The following is a 22,599-nucleotide window of genomic DNA, read 5'->3' on the forward strand; positions in this document are numbered from 1 at the left end:
CATTGGGCGGGCCACATTGTCCGCATGCCTGACACAAGACTCACAAATCAAGCGCTCTACTCGGAACTCCTACACGGCAAGCGAACCCCAGGTGGGCAGAGGAATCGTTTCAAGGACATTCTCAAAGCCTCCCTGATAAAGTGCAACATCCCCACCGACACCTGGGAGTCCCTGGCCAAAGACCACCTTATTGGAGGAAGAGCATCTGGGAGGGCGCTGAGCACCTCGAGTCTTGTCGCCGAGAGCATGCAGAAATCAAGCGCAGACAGCGGAAGGAGCGTGTGGCAAACCAATTCCACCCACCCCTTCCCTCAACCACTGTCTGTCCCACCTGTAGACAGGGACTGTGATTCTCGTATTGGACTGTTCAGCCACCTAAGGACTCATTTTTAAATTGGAAGCAAGTCTTTCTTGATTTCGAGGGACTGCCGATGATGATGTTGATGTAGAAGTGTTTCCTAATTTTAATCCTGAAAGGTCTGGCTCTAATCTTTAGACTCTGCCCCTAGTCCTAGAATCCACAACCAGCAGGAATAGTCTCTCTCTATCTACCCGATCTGTTCTTAATATCCTGAAAACTTCCATCAGTTCACCCATTAGCCTTCTAATTTCTAGGGAATACAACCCTAATGTGTAATCTCTCCTTGAAATTTAACCCCTGGTGTCCAACTATCATTCTGGAGGGTGTGGGGGGGGAGGTGGGGGGGTTCCAGGCAGGACACTGGAGTGGGAGGTTTGCCTACATATCATGGATTGGAAGGCAGCATCACTGTTCCACGAGATCTGGTATCCTCCGGGATAGATTGGGAGATACGTTCCACCCAACTGCCCCTGCCCCCCCATCCCTCCAACCCTCCCCCCATGCCCAACCACTCCTGCCCTCCCCTGCCCCCCCCCCACCCACCCAACTCCTGCCCCCTCCCCCCCGGCCCACAGAAAGCAGGAGGACCTTACCTTTGAGATCCGCTTCAGCTGACCCACCAGCTGATACTGGCAGGAATAGGAGGGCGACACTTCACTCAGCTCAGTGCGAGACTGACCATCAGGATCCTATTGAGTCATGGGACCCTGATTTCCATATACAGGGTCTCCTGCCTGATTCAGGGGGCCTCTCCAACACCCAGCAAAAGGCCCCAGTGACCATTGCCATTACCACAGTGATGTTGGCAAGAGAACATTTTCAAGGGCACTTTTTCCCCCTCTCCACTGGACACAAGGGGCGAGAATTCAGCCCCATGTGATTACTTGTTTTCACCAGGCCATTCTTGAGTTGCCAGATTCTGGGACCTTGCCAGCTGTTGACCAGATTTCAATCATTTTTTCTTGGTTGGTCTGGTGAGAACGTGGGTGCGTGGGGTTGAGGGATTCGGGAGAAGGTGAGATTGAGGGATGTGGGGAGAAGGTGGGTGGGTGGGGTTGAGGGATATGGAGAGAGGTGGGTAGGTGGAGTTGGGTATATGGGGAAAAGGTGGGTAGGTGGGGTTGAGTGAATGGGGTGAATTTGGGGCTGTTTTATGTAGAGATGTACAGGGATATATTTAGACCCACATTTAAAGACAGAAACGCAATCGACATTGGGATGCCCAGATTCAGAAGAACTCAATTACAAAGAGTGATGCAGACACACACAGACACACACACAGACAAAGACAGATGGGCACACACAGACATACACACAGACACACACACACAGACACAGACACACACACACACACAGACACATGGGCACACACAGACATACACACAGACACACACAGACACAGACAGATGGGCACACAGACATACACACAGACACACACACAGACACAGACAGATGGGCACACACAGACATAAACACAGACACAGACAAAGATGGGCACACACAGCCATACACACAGACACACATGAGCCCACAGACACAGACAGTTGGACACACACACACACAAATCTGCAAAGGGATATAGACAGGCTAAGTGAGTGGGCAAACATTGCCAGATGGAGTATAATGTGGGAAAATTTGACAGAAAAAAAATGGAAAAGCAAATTATTATTTAAATGGAGAAAAATTGCAAAATGCTGCAGTACAGCGGGACCTGGGGGTACTTGTGCATGAAACACAAAAAGTTAGTATGCAGGTACAGCAAGTGATCATGAAAGCAATGGAATGTTGGCCTTTATTGCAAGGGGGGGGTGGAATATAAAAGCAGAGAAGTCCTGCTACAACTGTACAGGGTATTGGTGAGACCACACCTAGAGTACTGCATGCAGTTTTGGTCTCCGTACTGGGAGGCAGTTCAGAGAAGGTTCACTAGGTTGATTCCGGAGATGAGGGGGTTAATTTATGAAGATAGGTTGAGTAGGTTGGGCCTGTACTCATTGGAGTTCGGAAGAATGCGAGATGATCTTATTGAAACTTATAAGATAATGAGGGGACTCGACAAGGTGGATGCAGAGAGGATATTTCCACTCATAAGAGAAACTAGAACTAGGGGACATCGTTTTATAATAAGAGGCCACCCATTTAAAACTGAAATGAGGAGGAATTTCTTCTCTCAGAGGGTTGTAAATCTGTGGAATTCTCTGCCCCAGAGAGCTGTGGAGGCTGGGACATTGAATATATTTAAGGCGGAGATAGACAGATTTTTGAGCGATAAGGGAGTAAAGGGTTATGGGGAGTGGGCGGGGAAGTGGAGCTGAGGCCAAGATCAGATCAGCCATGATCTTATTGAATGGCGGAGCAGGCTCGAGGGGCTGAATGGCCGACTCCTGCTTCTATTTCTTATGTTCTTAGACGACATTGATATATACACAAACACACACACACCCTCATAGACAATCCTCCTTACGATGGAGTGAAAATTCTGAAACGTTCCACAAAGACCAGTACAGTTTGTAAACAGTGTGATAAGTTTTTTATTGCATTTTATAATGCCATTGTCAATAATTAGTACTGAATACATGCAACTAAAACTACTGTACATTTGTTTAATGTCTGCTGTACAGACAGGGGATGTCGGGTTACAAATATGCCGGGGATGGTGTTCAGCGTGGGAGGACCGGGCAGTGAGTGGTCGCAGGGACGCTTGCCATCCCCGGGGTCACAGATAACAATGTCATCTTACAGATATCGGAGAGAGGGGGGAGGGAGAGAGAGAGGGGGAGAGGGGGAAGGAATGAGCCAACACGCCCTTCAGGTTAGATGGATGGCTGTCGGTCAGGGTCAGATGTAGTTTTACTCTGCCGGAGCCCACATTGCAATCAGACAAGGTTAAAAAATAAATATACAAAGTAAAAACCGATTTAAATCGGTGTGTAGTTCTTTTGATCACAAGCTGTCACAGCCCCTTTGAACTGTCAGCGTGGTTTGCTCTCGGGGCTGAGGTGACGGTCAGACGCCAAGTGATGCATTTTTACCAAGTGTGACTTCAAATTTTTACCAGGATGCAGCCCGGGCTGGTGAGGAAACCGACACGTTGCATTTAACACAATAATAATGTGGGGGTTGCACTGGATGTGACAGGAGGAGGTTGGAGAGCGGGGGAGGCTGAGAAATCCTCACACATTTCCACAAGGGTCATTATTCTTTTACATTTTATCTTAAGTGAGAGTTCTGACGAATGGCCGTTCCCCAAACGTTAATCTCCTTCCCCTCTCCAGATACTGACAGGACTTGGTTTGTCTTCTCGGCATTTTCTGTTCAGCTTTCCAGCAATCCCTTTTTTTCAGCGCTTAACCAAGATCTTGTTGAGCGGGATTGCTATTTTTGCCATCGTTTAGTTCAGTCAGTCAATATTTGAACCACCAACCCTCCAATCGTGCCCTTGTGAAGACATGAAACCCCAGTGAGCTCCCCTCCTCCCCAGCATCATCAAATGCCCACAGTGCCAGCACAACGCGCCGTTGTGCCACTCACAACCCCAACTCTAACTGTACCATGCCTTCATCTGCAACAGTTGGGGAAAATAACATACATGAACCTAAAGATTTCAAAGCGGTGAATCTTTGTCCATTGAAAAAAAAGTAAGACTTGCATTTCTATAGCGCCTTTCACAACCTTCATAACCAATGAAGTATTTTTGGAGTGTAGTCACTGTTGTAACGTGGGAAACGCGGCAGCCAATTTGCGCACAGCAAACTCCCACACACAGCAATGTGATAACGACCAGATAATCTGTTTTTGGTGAGGTTAATTGAGGGATAAATATTGGCCCCAGGACACCTACCCTGCTCTTCTTCAAAATAGTGCCACGGGATCTTTTACTTAACGTCTCATTCCAAAGACGCACCTCCGACAGTGCAGCACTCCCTCAGCACTGCACTGAGAGTGTCAGCCTAGATTTATGTGCTCAAGTTTCTGGAGTGGGACTTGAGCCCACGACCTCCTGCCACAGAGGCGAGAGTGATGCCCACTGAGTCACGGCTGACACGCATTGAACTGAGGCCTATTCTAATCGGCCATGCGACACTGAGGTAAGAAAAACTAATACAAACCATTTATTTTTTTATTTCTTTGCTACTTTCTAGGTTTGGAGTCTTTGGGTAACACACAGGGCAATCAGCCCTCGCTTGTAGTGGGCGCCTCCTGGGAGAGACAGCATCGTTTACAAAGGGAGGGGAGGGAATATTAGGCCGGTTTGGGATGAATTTCTCAGCAGTTTTTGCCTCCTCGACTGACGTCCTCGCATTCTCAAGGGCAGCTGACCAGGAGGCGAGAATGCGGCTGCTTCCTCCCCTCCCAGGCCAAGGATTCTGGGCTCCAGCCTGTGCTGACCCCGCGGGTCTGGTCTGTGGGGCGCCAGTACCACGGTCACCCAGCATCTCTTCCTGGGGGGCAGGAGAATTCTGAAAGGTCAAATTAAGTCTGGGAATATGGCAAAGGATTCTGTTTCTTTGAAGGAGCGAGGTGCAGACGTACTGTGCATATGGAGGGCAGGACCAGTCTGGTCTGTGAGCTGGGTGCTCTCGGTGTCAGAATGATGGGGTGTGAATCCCAGGGCAGTCCTGTCAAACGGGCGATAGCGGGTTGGCAGCCCCGATTTTGGGGTATGGCGAAAAAGCAGGAATGGGGTACTGAGGTTGCATGTTCAGCCATGAACTCATTGAATGGTGGTGCAGGCTCGAAGGGCCGAATGGCCTACTCCTGCACTATTTTCTATGTTTCACTATTGGGAGAGATACATTTATAGCCCAACGTGTTGCTGATGTTACTGCACACAGTGACCGGGGCAATCCTCCCTCCTCCCCTGGAGTGCACACCAGAGCACCACCCACACCACCCACAGCCTTCACATTCAATGAAAGCCCCCCACATTGTCAGTCACACATCCTCAACCATCTCCTCTCCGCCCGGCCTTTCACTGGGAGGCAGGGAAAAGGGTCAAGAAACCGTCAGCAACTCTTCAACACCCCGGGGAGGGGAAGGGAGGGGGAAGAGAGGGGAGGGGAGACCACACCCTGGTGAGGGGAGGCGAGAAAAGGGGAGGGGAGGGGAAGGGAAGGGGAGCCGAGGGGGAAGGGAGGGGAGAGGAGGGAGGGGAGAGCACACTGAGCCCTGAGGGGAGCGAGCGGACGGGAGGGGAGACCACACCCAGGGGAGGGGAGAGGAGAGGAGAGCACACTGAGCCCTGAGGGGAGGGAGCGGAGGGAGGGGAGTGAGAGCTCACGGAGCCCTGGGGGGAGGAGAGGGAGGGGAGAGGACACTGAGCCCTGAGGGGAGGGAGCGGAGGGAGGGGAGTGAGAGCTCACGGAGCCCTGGGGGGAGGGGAGAGGACACTGAGCCCTGAGGGGAGGGAGGGGAGTGAGAGCACACGGAGCCCTGGGGGGAGGAGAGGGAGGGGAGAGGACACTGAGCCCTGAGGGGAGGGAGTGGAGTGAGAGCACACGGAGCTATAGTGCCGCCTCTACCCTGAATGCACCGCCGGGACAGCACAGGTTCTGATGGCAATCATCATGTTAAAGGAGTTTGCAGGGACAATGGGGAGATAATGTTTGGTGCCTTTAAACACTTTGTGGCAAAGTGTAAATACACACCCTTCAACTGAAAAACATTGCTACAAGGGTTTTCCTTTGGAAACTTGGCGCTGCTTTAGAAGAGCGATTAGAAAGAGATAGAAATACAGAGATGGGGAGCATTTGTACCTAACTTCTATGTTTAAGCGCCGAGAGTGAATATCCCTCCTATCTTTTATTTTTTGGTCCTATTTATCATTTAAAAACATGTTTTCTTTGAGGTAAAACGCACGATTACAGGAATAAATGGAAACAATAATAATTATAAAACCTCGCACGTGAGAGAATTAACAGAGCACACTGCATAGGGAAGTATCAAAATTATTCTAACTAAGATAAATATACAAACATTACCTAAACCACATTCTTAAAATCTACGAGTTTCCCCCCCGAAAATCTCAGATGCCCATGTGGAGTAACAGGGCGGCCAGACCAAGGTGAGACAGTCCGGGGACACAGCCCCACCAGCCCATCGCAAATCAAAGCTGACAGCCCCACAATACCCAACAGGCGGAGGGACAGGCCGGCTCCATGGAGCAAGCAACTTACAGAATATACAACACATAAAATAGCGCAAAACAGCTCTCTGCCCCTTCAATGTCTGTCCCACTCGGTAACTAATATTCATATTATGCACTTTTCAAAACTTTTGTTTTGCTTTTTTTACAGCTGTGTCTTAAAGCATTATTTATTGATTGATTGATTGAAAGTTCGATCCTTGAGGTCTCCGCATCCATCCTTGTAAAGTGGAAGAACAATAACATTAAACGTTTTTTTTCTCAAACACCAAATACAGTAGGTGCCACAGCCGGGTTTGTGGAGGGACAGTCAGCGTTTATTAAATCGGACTGGCCGTATCTCCACCAACACCCCCAGTCCGGCCCAAACACCATCTCAATTCTAGGGGATTTGCCCCTTCCCGAGAAAACAACACCTTCATTGTACTGGCCCGTGTGGCAGAGCAGTGAGCTCGGGGAGCTGAGCGGGAGGGTACAGAGTAAAGCTCCCTCTACACTATCCCCATCAAACACTTCCAGGGCAGGTATAGCACGGGTTAGATACAGAGTAAAGCTCCCTCTACACTGTCCCATCAAACACTCCCAGGGCAGGTACAGGGGGTTAGATACAGAGTAAAGCTCCCTCTACACTGTCCCATCACACATTCCCAGGGCAGGTACAGGGGGTTAGATAACGAGTAAAGCTCCACAAAACTCAAAAAAGGGAGTTAGATAAGTGTCTGACCGAATGAATTAGCAGGGCTACAGGAAGGGGCGGGGGAGTAGGAGGCCTGGGCTTGACGGGCTGAACGAGTTTCCGTGCTGTAACCATTCTATGATAACTCCTTCAGAGCAATGTCTCTCCAATATCACCATTTCCCACAGCAGCCCTTCTCGTGGTCTATTTGAATGAGATTCCCGGTTCAGAGCTAATTTCTGTTCACATTCAGGCACTGTTGCAATGTGCCACTGTTTCTCCAACCCCGACAGACTGCGTTACCGTGACGGCATTGGGTGCACTTTAATAAAAGCTTGAAGTTAAAGGAAAAAGACAAGAAGAAACTGTTGGAATAATCGAGGCAAACCCGGCAGTGAAGAGGGTTCCCCTTTCTGTTGTGAAGCAGAGAGCTCGCTGCCCAGCCAATGCTCCGTGCTGTCTGCCATTCAACCCGCGCCTCCGTCCGGCACGGAGTGTACTCATAAAACCCAAAAGAACAAGAATCACAAGTCGTTGCTCCTACTACCGAAGGAAGTCAAGATTAATTTAAATAAGCACAGCGTAAAAACATAGACACTTAACAGAAAAACAATTTTCCCGAGTTATATTGGTGCGACCAAGTGCATCCTGTCCTTTCAGGATAGACTATCAGCGCGGGGGGGGGGGGGGGGGAGAGCTGGGGCTCGAGATACAGTCACTGTGGGCTGAGGTCTCCGGGAGGTCCAACTGGCCCACAACACACACACACACACACACACACCTTGATTTGGGATTGTCTCTTCCTCAACTCCTTCTGCACCTATTGCTTATCGCCTTCCCATGAACCAACACTGAGATGCCCACTAAAAGCACCCGCCCCGCCCCACGGTGGAACCCAATGTGCTAAATCAAGGGTGAAAACAAACTCAAATATCAGTACCAAACAAACTGGCCCATTTCAGCATTCCTTCAGGAGCTGCATTAAAGACCAGAAACAGGCCAATCTCTCCCAAAATGAACCAAGGTAATACATGGTGAAGCAATGGTTAACAACAGGGTCTGAGGCCTGTTCAACCTCTCATCCTGGGCCGCAGTTAGTTTTAACCCCTGTGCTAAACCATTTAACTTTCACTTTTTTTTGGAAGTTCTCATGTTAAAGCTAATGTTCTTGACCTTATAAGATCAAAAAAATCTTTAGTAACACATGGAGCATCAGGATGCTGCAGAGAATTCCTGATCCTTGAGGAATCTTGGTATTTGGTGCATTCAAAACATTCAATTAATTCTTAATAGACTTTGTTGCCTTCTTTGGATTTTAGGTCACATGTTCCAAGTATTTGTGAGGTCATGGTTATTATTTGAAAACCAAAAAAAATGTTCCGTATTAAATCCAAATCCTAGCTGCAGCGAATCGGAATGTGGGGATTTCTGGGTACGGTTTGCAAGGAGGGAGTGCTGAATGTTACTACACAATGTTCAAGCCGGGCTGGGTGGGGCGATCACTGCATTCTTGCTCTGGGACGGTCTGTTCATTAAAAAAAACAGACGCAATCATCTTAAATAGGGAGTAATGAAGCGGGAACTAATAGAGGCTTTCACAATTCTACAAGGTGTTCAGTGAATAGTGAAAGATTGTTTCTGCTGGTGGGAGCGGTGACTGAACATCATCACTGGAATAGTGGAGGGGGAACTTGGAAGACACGTTTTTATACAGAGGGTTACCAGAGCAGAGAATAATTCACCACAAAGGGCGATTGAGGCGGAGACTGCATCATTTAAAAGGGAAATTGGATGAGTATTTAAAAAAAAGGAAGGGGAAAAGGCCAAGGAAATGGGATAGGAACTGCCTCATGTGCGTTTCCACTGATTTCAACAGAAATTTACACTGGGCGGTTTCTGTAACGGGCGGCGGATCTCCATCGCCAGACTTACGCCCGGGCGAAGAGGTGGCCATTTGGCCCATGGTAGGTTCATCCACTGGTAACGGGAGTCACATTCGGTCAATAATTGGGGTCAGCAATTGGAGAGCCCACTTTTTGAGTCACGCAGTCTGGAAATGTTTATATGGGTAAACCAGGCCAGTGCGCTCATGAATCAAACAGGAAATGTTTTATTCTCGAAGAGATGAAAGTCTCAAAGAACCATAGGAGTTAGTCCGGAAACCTTTGGCACTCTGGACTTAGCTGAACCGCTCCATTAGCAACACAGGTAGACAATAAACCTTGTCACAGTGTCGAGGGAATGCAGAAAACAACACAAACCCTTGGAGATAAGCTACCCTGGACAAGGTAAAGTGGGCTTCTTGTAAAACAAGTGCTGTTATATTTTTGGTGCAACACGTTGACTTTGAATGAGTGAAGAGCACGGATCTTGTTGCTAGCTGGTGGGTTTATTCCCTCACCGTGACCAAACCTGCCTTGATAGACCAGTAACCAATGGGCTGCCGTGGTTCGCAGCTTCCAAAAAACATAACATGGTTAAGAGAACGAGGACTCGCTGGAGTGGTCATTCACGCCCATGAGATTGGACCTTGGTTCCAACAATTCAAAATCATTTTTGGTCTGTAGATTAAAAGCTCATGAAATCTTACCCAATAGGCTTGGGGCCAAGTTCTACCGTGATGTATTAAGTGGGTGATGTTCTTTCTTGGAAACTATTTCGTTTTTTGGAAAAATCATTGGCGAAAGCGTGAAACGGACGATAGTGAATCGGCGTCCCATGTTATAAGAACGAGTAGACCATTCGGCCCCTCGAGCCTGCTCCACCATTCAATGAGATCATCGCTCTGAGAATCATACCATCTAATACCTTGCCCAATTAACTCAATGGATAAGACATTCAAACATGGTGGCTGTCTGCCGATTTGCTATCGCCCATTTTGTGCTTTCATTAAAGAGCAATTTCATGCGGTGCTCGGCTTGCATTGGTCGGAGAGTGAACCATCAGGATGGACCCGATCAAAGATCTGGCGGCCAGCTAATTGCTGCATTGATTGGTCGACAAGTGCTTCACAGATAGAGTTGGCATTGCCTGAGCAACAGATCCCGAGCTTGCAGACTAAGTGCTGAAATACTTTCCCTTGTTCCCCCACCCAAGAAATATTCTGATCAAATTGTAACGTCACAAAAATTGGGGTTAAGTGCTTGCGGAAACTCTGACTTCCCTCCCCCACATTTTCAAAACGCTGCCTATTTTCAGGTTCCAACTTCCTTCAAAAAATGCATTTTTAGCAAAACGCAAATAAGTCAGAGGCAAAAATAAATAATAGAATTTTTGAACTTTGGCTCCGAATCGTAACTCAATAATTGAAATAAATTATGACTGACTCTAATTTTGAATTTATGTCTTTTTTGGACCAAGTTTCAAAACTTCCATCCTTTCTAACTGAGAGACAAAGTCCATTTTTGGTTCAGCGAGTCACTGTCTCAGCTTAGATCAGCCATTGTGTTTGGCGAATGGCTTTAGGCGGAGGCTTCGAGCTGATCCCCCCACCTCTCCCTGCGGGCTTTATACTCGCCCTGACTCAGTCCTCTGGCTGTGAGATTGGTGACTGTAAATGGAAGCGTGACGATAGCCAGAGTTTGAGAAATTGCCGTTCACTTCAGCTACCCGCTCACAAGCTAAACAAAAACGCGAGCTATGCTTTCCCTGAGCCATGTGTCTGATAAGTCCCTTCACCAGATTCACCACGGGACCTAGTTTGGCTAACACTTAAAACAAAATAATTATCTTTGGTAAATTGTAAAATAAAAATGAAAACGATTCTAATTTACCAGTTGACAACTTATCACTTTGAGTGGGAGTGGGGCAAAGGGAGAGGCCAAGTGCTGATATGACCCTGGGGGAAATTTAACCCCATCCGCTGGGCTGGCGGCTGTGGATCCACCTTACGTTTTACTCCCCGCCCGATTTCACTTTACACTGACTTCAGTAAAATGTAAAATCAGGTCGGCTTTTTAAAATTAATTCAGGGGATGTGGGCGCCGCTGGAGAAGGTGGGGGTGAACCGCCATTGCAGGGGGCAGTTCAGAGCCAACCACATTGCTGTGGGTCTGGAGTCACCTATAGGCCAGACTGGGTAAGGGCGGCAGATTTCCTTCCCTAAAGGGCATTCGTGAACCAGATGGGGTTTTACCACATTTTGATAGTTTCATGGTCACCGTTACTGACATTAGCTTTTTAATTCCAGATTTAAATTCTCCAGCTGCTGGGTGGCGTCTCCGGATCATTAGCCCAGCCCTCTGGATCACTGGTCCAGGACATAACCACTGTGCTAACGTGGGTATAACATGGGATGCCAATGTCACTTTCCCACCAGCTGGGCTGGGTTAAGATTCCCCCCCCCCCACCCACGCCACACACACACCCACAACACCATCCCCCCACAAACACCCACACACACCCACACACCCATACCCACACACACCCACACCCACACCCACACCACCCCCCCACACACACACCCACACCCACACCCACACCACCCCCCCCCCCCACACCCACCCACACACACACCCACACCTACCCACACACACTCACACCCACCCACACATCCATACCCACACACCCACACCCAATGACAGAGTCCACTGCCAGCGCAGGGACTGGCATCTTCTTCCAGTACAACTTGGAACCTGGAGTGAAGCAGTAAATGGGGAACAATCTTGAGGGGCTGAATGGCCTGTTTCTATGTTCCAACACTGGGGTAAATTCAGCTGTCCCATGCTCCCAGTGGAGAGCCGGGCGCTGAGGGGTCGTTGGTTGGATGTAAGTCCATGACACTGCACGTGGATTCTCCCCATAACTCCCTTAGAATGTCTGCAGTGCCAGACTGCTGAATTCACCCTTCTGTGCTCGGGTGACCTGGGAAGGTCCCACTATCAGAGCTGTACACATAAGAACATAAGAAATAGGAGCAGGAGTAGGCCATATAGCCCCTCGAGCCTGCTCCGCCATTCAATAAGATCATGGCTGATCCAATCATGGACTCAGGTCCACTTCCCCGCCCGCTCCCCATAACCTCTTATTCCCTTATTGGTTAAGAAACTGTCTATTTCTGTCATAAATCTACTCAATGTCCCAGCTTCCACAGCTTTCTGAGGCAGCAAATTCCACAGATCCACAACCCTCTGAGAGAAGAAATTCCTCCTCATCTCACACAGTAGGTCCCATCCCAGAAATCAATACTGAGACCCTGGCCTATTGTAAAATCATGGAAACCTAACCTGAGGATTCTAACTCCCAACAATCCTCCAGTTTTCAGAATAGTCACTCTGGCAAACAACCTGAGCCAGGAAACTGTCCTCTAAGTCCACCTTGGACATCAGTGGCTGTGGATTTCAGTGAAGTCAGTGGAAAGCAATATCGGGCATGGTGTAAAACCGGCGCCTCACCTGCTCCTGTGAGTTTCCCACCTAGGCTGAAATTACCCTCGAAGTCTTTGGATATTTAAGGACAGCAAAGAGATCCCTCGAGCTCCCCAAAAGACAAGCCCAGGAGACCCCGTGCCTGGGATGCAGATTCTGCCAACCCCAGGATTCCTGACATTCTGCTACATCCTTTTAAAAAAATGTTAATTATCACACCAAAATTTTTTTTAGATATTTCACATGCGTGCCAGGTTAGTTATAACCTTTTATGGGTTCCAGGATTATGAAGGCTTGTGATGTGTAATATATCAGGATTGATAATTAATTAGTGGTCATTACATTATTCATGATTCCACTTTCAATGATATAAATGACCTTTTTTACTCAGCAATGGTAATGGTGTTGTCGTGGAAACTCTAATGCCTCATAATATTTCAATTTTTCCCTCCTTGTTTCAAAATGTCATTGAGACAATTAATCTTTAACGACCTCACCAGAGGAAAAAAAAATCACAAGATTTATCACGTGTGCGTCCAAAGTTTATTGGAAGCCATCCAACTGGGAATCTCCAAATGGTGACCCCCTGCCAATCCAGCCTCAAATCCTCGTAACTCAGTCCTATTTATCTTCATATTTCTCACTCCTGTCTGGATTGTGTGGGGCCTGGAGGTTTGGAAAGGGCTGTTCTGAGCTCTACTACTTCTGCTGGCAACTAACTCCGAACACCAGGGATCTCAGTATCCACAACACAAGATATCTGGGAATGAATAGGAGCAGGGCATTAGGTGTTAGGAAAGCCCCCCATATGCCCCAAAGCGATGGAAAGCATGAGTGAACACTGCAGTCTGGTCAGTACTGCAATGGTGCTCTGGGAGCACCTGGACAACTTGGCCATACAAGAAATATGTTGCTGTACCTCCCCACATGCACACAACAAGCTACATGGTCACTGTAGAAACAGCTGGTGCTGAGCTATTAGAGTGCTAAGCAAGACCCGCTACAAAGGGCCAAGGGCTCCAGGTGAAGTGACTGGCCGCCCCTCCTTGCACCAGGGATGCTGGTGCTCTGAAGGCTGGGCCTGAATCAGTGATGTACAGTGGGCAAGCCTCCTGCTCACTGCAGGCACCCAGTGCTGGGGTGCAGACAGGGAGCAGTGGGATGGTGGGAATGGTTGAGTTGGCAAGGCTGGGGGAGCAGAGCTCAAGCTCACCAATGTTGAGGCAATTTCCTGTTTGCTTGCCATTGGCTGATCACAGGATCGAGTCAGTGAGTGAAGTGCCAGGTTTTTGGTCATAAACACCTGGAGTTGTTGGAGGTGGGGGTCTTCTGCTCACTGCATCATAACTGCAATAAACACGTTTCGGCTCTAGCCCCCTACAGTGACCAGGACCATCCTCACTGCCCTGAGCAACTCAGAAACCGGCAAATCAATTGTCATGGCAATCAGTCCAGTGCTGACCAGTGACTCTTCTATCTCCCCCCCCCCCCCCCACATATGTTGTCGTCTCCCTCCCTTATCCCATTACTTTCTCTAGAGAGGCCTTGGGTTTGAGTTTCTGACCATTAATTGAATATTCAATCTAGACTGTTACACAAGTTGTCAATGCTGCAAGCCACCAGCCCATGGAACGATGGCCTTTCCCTCAGTGCCCAAACCTAGACACCTGCTCCCCGACCAGGGAAACCAGCAGTAAAGCCAGTCCTGGCAGGGTGGGCCAGAGTCAGGTGTAGCGGAGACCCCAGGCAAGGAGGAGGTAGGCTATATTGTGAGGACCACCCAGTGAGCGCTGAGGGCCCAGGTGGCTGGCCCTCAGAGCCCACATGACCGATTGAGCCTCATCGTTCCTGAGTTGCGCTCAGCCCCAGGAGTTGGGCACACATCACACTCAGTATGCCCAGGTGTACCCTGGTTTGGACACAGCGAGGAGACTCAGTTATGCTCCTTTGAAATGAAGAATGTACCGCTGGGGGCACTTTCTGGGCATTCCACCCGGGTTCGAGTCGGACATTTAGGGATTAGTTAGGCGAGAATTTTGGCAACTTGAACACTGGAACTTTCATCTCATGGGCGAGCGGGCTATTTGGAAAGAGTGAGTGGACTCAATGTTCATAGAGGGAAGTGAATGGCAGAGTTGCCCCCTGCCCTCGCGCCGCCCCCCACCCCTCATTGTATCCCAGGCTGAGGAAGGGACACGCTCGAACTGTGCGGTGATTTTGGTGATAGCAAATGTTTTACTTCCCTCATGCAGCCAACTATTCTCAATCACATGGACCCCGTAAACCAGCCTCAGTCACATGGACCCCGTAACCGGCCTCAATCACATGGACCCCGTAAACCGGCCTCAATCACATGGGCCCCGTAAACCGGCCTCCATCACATGGACCCCGTAAACCGGCCTCAATCACATGGACCCCGTAAACCGGCCTCAATCACATGGACCCCGTAAATCGGCCTGAATCACATGGACCCCCGTAAACCGGCCTCAATCACATGGACCCCCGTAAACCGGCCTCAATCACATGGACCCCGTAAATCGGCCTGAATCACATGGACCCCCGTAAACCGGCCTCAGTCACATGGACCCCGTAAACCGGCCTGAATCACATGGACCCCCCGTAAACCGGCCTCAATCACATGGAGTCCTCGTAAACCGGCCTCAATCACATGGACCCCCGTAAACCGGCCTCAATCACATGGAGTCCTCGTAAACCGGCCTGAATCACATGGACCCCCCGTAAACCGGCCTCAATCACATGGACCCCCCGTAAACCGGCCTCAATCACATGGAGTCCTCGTAAACCGGCCTGAATCACATGGACCCCCCGTAAACCGGCCTCAATCACATGGAGTCCTCGTAAACCGGCCTCCATCACATGGACCCCGTAAACCGGCCTCAGTCACATGGACCCCGTAAACCGGCCTGAATCACATGGACCCCCCGTAAACCGGCCTCAATCACATGGACCCCGTAAACCGGCCTCAATCACATGGACCCCGTAAACCGGCCTCAATCACATGGACCCCCCGTAAACCGGCCTGAATCACATGGACCCCCGTAAACCGGCCTCAGTCACATGGAGTCCTCGTAAACCGGCCTCGCACAGAAAACAACATTGCACCTGCTTCGAACTGCATCAAGCCACAGAAAAATATCGTAAATACAGCAAATTCCTTTTTGGTAATTTAAATTGCACTAACACATTTGCGTCAATTGAAAGAAAACACAATTTCAAAGCGGTGTAAAGAATGCAGTGGCCCTGTCGGAAACTCAGTCTTTGAGTTGGCATCGCCGCAGTCCTGTCACAGGGACTCTCTCTCTCTGGGCTGGCTTGTTGAGGTTGCTTTAAAAACGTCACAAAAAATGAAACTTGGTCTTGCTCCCCCGCCCCCCCCCCCACACACACACACACACACTTCCCCCCCCCCCACCCCCCCACACACACACACACTTCTCCCCCCCCCCACCCCCCCATTCTCCTGCACAAGTGCCAAATGTCCTCTGTGACTTTGTTCAAATGCCCATTAATGGTGAATTGTGCCCCATAGCGAGTGCCGACTCCCGGAGTTACTGAGCTGGTGGAATCCTGAACCCCCGCAGCCACTCACAACCCCCCCTCCCCCCCAATTCTCCGGCACAAAGCCGAGTGTCAGGCAGTGTGGGCGGAAGGTTCAACAACCCAACACAACACAAGAAAGCCTTGCACTACTTTTAAAGTAAATGAATCTCCTGTCCTTAAACCCTTCCTGGGCTCGGTTTCTAGAAAGCAATATTGGTCAGCATTAACACCGGGTGCCTTGAACTATTCGGCTGTCTCACCATTGTCTGCAGTTGTACCTTTGATTAGGTCTCCGTCAACAGGATCTGATCTTCAGTCATTTACAACACAATGCTGAAGTGAGAAAGTTTTAAACGTTGCCCCCTCCCCTATCCCTCCCCCCGCCAATCCCAGATAGAAACACAAAGCTAAAACCAGCAGTGAGTTTAAAAACGACTTGACACTGCCCCGATAGATCTGTCACTTGGATGTCCTCAGATGCCAGCGCGGTGGGCGTGCCCCGATACCCTACAAACAGTTCCACAGTTACCCTCTGCTTAAATACAATGTGCCTGTTGAGCGATCTACAGCATTGGATAGAAAAATTTCAAATTGAGGTACCTTTTAAAGCAGGTTGAAAAAGTCTGTTTTGGGCCCTAACGATGAACAAGCAACATTATGCCCATCGTCAGGTCTGCCCAGCTCAGGAGACCAGGAGCCATCTCTGTGTTCGCGGCAAAACATTGGGGAAGAAAAGGGGGAAACAAACAATGGTCACCAGCTTTGCTCTGAGAAGTTGGAGCCATTCAATCTCTAGCCCACCAATTGGTCTGTGATCCAAGGCTCCAGAGTTAGTGGACACTGAAAGTTGCTGCTGGAGTCTGGGAGTATCACTCCTCGTTTTGTGACTCAGTGCCGGAGTCAGGACCAGGAGAGGCTGTTGCGATGGATATGCAGATGTGAGGTCGGACCCTGTTTTTTTTTTGTTTGCTTTTTTTTAATAACTTGAAGTGCTCGAGTTCCATTTTATTCCAATTCCTCCGCCGTTAGCTCCTCCTCCATCTCTCTGGCTTCCTGCATCTCGGAATTCACACTGGCCGCGGCGATAAGCGACACTGGCAGGTCCTCTTCCAACTCTGCAGGCTCCTCCTTAATGTGCACTTGGTGCCTGTGTGGAGATTGGAGGGGTATGTTGGTCTTTAGTAAATTCTTGCACCATTGTATGCTCTTCAACATGCTTCTCCTTAATCTACAGCTCGACCATCGAGGGTCACAGTTGATGCTTTAATGGATAATTCTATCCCGGAGTCACAAGGACTGGAAGGACCCATGTTAGGAGCAGATTTACCAGGATGTTGCCGGGACTGGAGAATTTTAGCGATGAAGAAAGATTGGATAGGCTGGGGTTGTTTTCTTTGGAACTGAGGAGGGACCTTATTGAGGTGTATAAAATTATGAGGGGCCTAGATAGAGTGGATAGGACGGACCTATTTCCCTTAGCAGAGGGGTCAACAACCAGGGGGCATAGATTTAAAGTAATTGGTCGGAGGTATAGAGGAGCTATGAGGGGAAATGTCTTCACACAGAGGGTGGTGAGGGTCTGGAATTCGCTGCCTGAAAGGGTGGTAGAGGCAGAAACCCTCACCACATTTAATAAGTACTTGGATGTGCATTTGAAGTGTCGTAACCTGCAGGGCTACGGACCGAGAGCTGGAAAGTGGGACTAGGCTGGGTAGCTCTTGGTCGGCCGGAATGGACTCGATGGGCCGAATGGTCTCCTTCCATGCTGTAAATTGTTATGATTCTATGAAGTCACTGGCTTGTTCTGAGCTCGCTGCTATCAGCCAAGGCTGCAGTGTGGACCACAGGAGCCTCGAGTCAGAAAGCAGAGACAGCGGCCAAGAATTGCATTCCTCATTGGCCCATTTAGAAAGAGTGTGTGAGGGACAGCAGGTGAGGGGAGGCCAGGCTACAGTTCAACAGCCAGCCAACACTCCAGACTTGCAGATGGAGAAGGGTAAGTTGGGCGAGATGCTGGGCAGTGGCAGAGGGCTGGCATCCATAGCAGTGGAGACCATCCTCAAGGCCAGACAGATCAAGACAGCAGTGAAGAAAAACAGGTACAAAGAAAGCGGACTCTAGAGTTTGGATATAAATGTATTCTTAAAGCTGATAGTGAGGATTGGTTGTTGCAGTGGGTTAGAATGCTGCACTTTCCGCGTCTGCAAACCTGGAACTCAAACCCAACTCCAGCATGATGGTAGATGCCTTGAGCTTGGAATGCCTGGTGCATTATGGGCAAACACACATCTCTCAGGTGGATTGGAGCCAAACTTGCTCGTTATCTCCTTAGAACAGTTTGTCAAATCAATAATTTACAGTCGCCCCTCCGTCCAAAGAAAAATACAAGCACCTTACAGAGGTTAAACACAAGTGGTACGGTGACTACAGTGGTGGCCCATGCACGTCTGTTATCCCGACAGAGCCTGGGACAACAGTTCCTCCCACAGCCCACGGACACTCTCCCCTATCATGGACTGTACCCACCCATTTAATCTCCTCCCACAGCACATGTCCCCCCCTCAAAATAGAAAAGCAAATTATATAATTTAAAGGGAGAAAAATTGCAAAGTGCTGCAGTACAGAGGGACCTGGGGGCCTTGTGCATAAAGCACAAAAAGTTAGTGTGCAGGTACAGCAAGTAATTAGGAAGGCATGTTTGCCTTTATTGCAAGGGGGACAGAGTATAAAAGCAGAGAAGTCCTGCTACAACTGTACAGGGTATTGGTGAGGCCACACCTAGAGTACTGCGTACAGTTTTGGTCTCCGTATTGGGAGGCAGTTCAGAGAAGGTGCACTCGGTTGATTCCGGAGATGAGGTGGTTGACTTATGAAGATAGGTTGAGTAGGTTGGGCCTATACACATTGGAGTTCAGAAGAATGAGAGGTGATCTTATCGAAACATATAAGATAATGAGGCGGCTCGACAAGTTGGATGCAGAGAGGATATTTCCACTCATAGGGGAAACTAAAACTAGGGGGCATAGTCTCAGAATAAGGGGCTGCCCATTTAAAACTGAGATGAGGAGGAATTTCTTCTCTCAGAGGATTGTAAATCTGTGGAATTCTCTGCCCCAGAGAGCTGTGGAGGCTGGGACATTGAATATATTTAAGGTGGAGATAGACAGATTTTTGAGCGATAAGGGAGTAAAGGGTTATGGGGAGCGGGCGGGGAAGTGGAGCTGAGTCCATGATCAGATCAGCCATGATCTTACTAAATGGTGGAGCAGGCTCGAGTGGCCTACTCCTGCTCCTATTTCTTACGTTCTGATGTTCTTACACTCTCCCCTATCATGGACTCTACTAATCTCCTAAGTGAAAGTTCTGCATAAATACTCACATCATCCTCAAAGGGAATCAAGTCAAACCCCACCATGTTTGTGTATCTCCATGCTCAATCCCAATCAACCTCAAGCAATGCCAGTTGAGGTACAGCATTGCTAGACACAGAGCCAACCTCCCTGTATTGTGGCGAGCCTCAGAACAGGACCTGCTGCAATGTTGCCATTTCCCGCACCATCCTTAGGCTTGTCTGAATGATCTTCCCAATTGGTGTTGAATTCGGGGCAGTTTTGTGATGTGGGATTCCTGCTGGGAACTGGACTGAGGTGGCCCGAATTCATTTCACTCAGCGTTACAGCCAGCGGGTGGAGGAAATTTTCACCCTGAGCGGTCTGGACAGGATGTGAACCCAAAGACCCGAGATGAATGGCTTGTGTTCACCCATCACCCCCTGTACTCGCTGCCCCGTGTCCTAACTCGCACCAAGTCCCGCTCACCCATCACCCCCTGTGCTCGCTGCCCCGTGTCCTAACTCGCACTGAGTCCCGCTCACCCATCACCCCCTGTGCTCGCTGCCCAGTGTCCTAACTCGCACCGAGTCCCGCTCACCCATCACCACCTGTGCTCGCTGACCTACATTGTCGCCTGGTTCAGCAACTCTGCGATTTTAAAACGCTTACCCCTGTTTTCAAATCCCTCCATGGCCCTCGGCCCTCCCTATCTCTGTAATCTCCTCCAGTCCCAAAATGCCCCCGCATCCCCCATGGTCTCTGTGATCCACTAATTCTGCCTTCTTGAGCATCCCCGATTCTAATCGCTCCACCATTGGCGGCTGTGCTTTAGCTGCCTGGGCCCCAAGCTCTGGAATTCCCCCTCTAAACCTTTCCACATCTCTCTCCTCCTTTAAGTTGCTTCTTAAATATTTCCTCTTTCACCAAGGTTTTGGTCAACTGCCCTAATATCTCCGTGTGTGGCTCGGTTTCAGATTTTGTTTCATAGCATTCCTGCGAAGTTACGTTAACGGCGCGGTATAAATGCAAGTTGTTACATAAGAACATAAGAAATAGGAGCAGGAGTCGGCCATTCGGCCCCTCGAGCCTGCTCCGCCATTCAATAAGATCATGGCTGATCTGATCATGGACTCAGCTCCACTTCCCTGCCAGCTCCCCATAACCCTTTATTCCTTTATCGCTCAAAAATCTGTCGATCTCCACTTCAAATATATTCAATGTCCCAGCCTCCACAGCTCTATGGGACAGAGAATTCCACAGATTTACAACCCTCAGAGAAGAAATTCCTCCTTATCCCAGTTTTAAATGGGTGGCTCCTTATTCTGAAACTATGTCCCCAACATGTGTCTAACCCATTTGACCCCTTCCCCGGTCCCTGGCCATAACTCTGAGCCCAGCCCCCAGCCCCAGAGTGAGTGCGTACCCGTGCTGTTGAGGGGAGAGCCCGGGACTGCTGCTCCCATTGCTGTTCACCTGCTCCACAGTGCTGCTGACATCATCGTGGCCAACGTGCATCAGGCCACTGGCCGGCGAGCTCAGCAAGGTCGGGTTGTTGAGCAGATGCATGTTGCTTTCGGCCAAAGCTGCCTGGAGAAGAGGGGAAGAAGGTTCAAAACCCATTAGCGCACTTAAAGGTCATTTATATTTCTTTCCCCAGAGAGCGGTGAGAATGTGGAACTCGCTGCCACAGGGAGTGGTTGAGGCGAATAGTATCGATGCATTTAAGGTGAAGCTGGATAAACACATGAGGGAGAAGGGAATATAAGGTCAAAATTGCCCCTTTATTTAAGAGCCATTTCCGCCTCAAAGAGCAACGGGTCGGTGAGCACTTATCGTCCAGTCGGGGCGGAGGTGCCGACATTTGAGAAATTGCCCTCATTTACTTTTGTGGCGGTGCACACTACCTGCCCACCCGTGACCCGCCCCCTCAGGCACGCGGCGACCCCATGCTGACTGGTGGTGACCCCCTTTCCGTCCCGCGTGGGAAACTGCTCCCGGGAGCGGATCTGCTGCCGCTCGGTGCCCCCGACTGCTTTCCCTGGGCGGGGAGCTGCTATTGGCTGGGCGGCGCGTCCGCCTTTAATGGGAGGGTGCCCTGCTGCGGCCACCATTTTATTTTAGTAGTCGTCTGACTCCGAAGTCAGTCCGACAATGACAGCCACATGTTCGGCCGAGCCACCAAAAGGCAGCCTGGCACCCCCTCTCTTGGTTACCAGGCCACTGACCTGGCCGAAACCCTCGTTGGTGGCCCAGTGGGTCAAACTAAACTTTGTGCAGGACTTGCAGGGACCCTCCCCTTTAACTGAACGGGAGGGACATTGTGATACATCAGCGTGACGCGGACATCGTCATAAACATTGCCCAGCTGACCACCCGTCCTCCGCTCCGCTTCCAACTGATGTCCACCACTCAGCCGCCCCAAACTGTACCACGACAGAAATGTTTTTTCAAGTGTCCAATTTCGCTCCATTTAATTCGGAAGGTGTGCCCCGTTTGGGGTGGAGGGTAATTGCGTCCCAGGACTCTACTCTCGGAAAGAGAAGACTGAGTGATGACCTGGTAGAGGGCTTTAAGATTATGAAAGGGTTTGATAGGTTAGACAGAGAAGATGTTCCCACTTGTGCAGGTGTCCAAAAATAGGGGTCATCAATATTAGATAGTCACAATAAAATCCAATAGGGAATTCATACCCTTAATATCCAAAAATCTATTGATCTCGACATTGAATATACTCAACGACTGAGCTTCCACAGTCCTCTGGAGCAGAGAATTCCAGAGATTCACCACCCTCTGAGTGAAGAAATTCCTCCTCATCTTAGTCCTAAATGGCCGACCCCTTATTCTGAGACTGTGACCCCTGGTTCTCGACTCCCCAGCCAGGGAAAACATCCTCCCTGCATCTACCCTGTCAAGCCCTATAAGAATTTTGTATGTTTCAATGAGATCACCTTTCGTTCTTCTAAACTCTGGAGAATATAGGCCTAGTCTACTCAATCTCTCCTCATAATAATAGATTCTAGCATTTTCCCTACTACTGATGCCAGACTAACTGGTCTGCAGTTCCCCGTTGTCTCTCTCCCTCCTTTCTTAAATAGTGGGGTTACATTAGCTACCGTTCTAGAATCTATGGAATTTTGGAAGATGATAACCAATGCATC

At 49.4% G+C, this 22,599-nt stretch overlaps 1 protein-coding gene across 1 annotated transcript in view; it reads right to left on the reverse strand.

The window, feature by feature from the left end:
- Positions 1–16,502: 16,502 nt before the first annotated feature.
- The window catches only part of foxp4 (forkhead box P4), a 434,368-nt gene continuing 428,271 nt past the window's right edge, over positions 16,503–22,599 (reverse strand). Inside the window, exons 18-19 of the mRNA XM_070859285.1 lie at positions 20,865–21,028; positions 16,503–17,256 (exon numbers count right to left, since the gene is read on the reverse strand). Coding sequence (XP_070715386.1) covers positions 17,115–17,256; positions 20,865–21,028 — 306 coding nt within the window. The 3' untranslated portion in view covers positions 16,503–17,114. The remainder of the gene's footprint in view (positions 17,257–20,864; positions 21,029–22,599) is intronic.

The sequence above is a fragment of the Pristiophorus japonicus genome, chromosome 17, assembly GCF_044704955.1.
Source record: "Pristiophorus japonicus isolate sPriJap1 chromosome 17, sPriJap1.hap1, whole genome shotgun sequence".
NCBI classification, from domain to species: Eukaryota; Metazoa; Chordata; class Chondrichthyes; family Pristiophoridae; genus Pristiophorus; species Pristiophorus japonicus.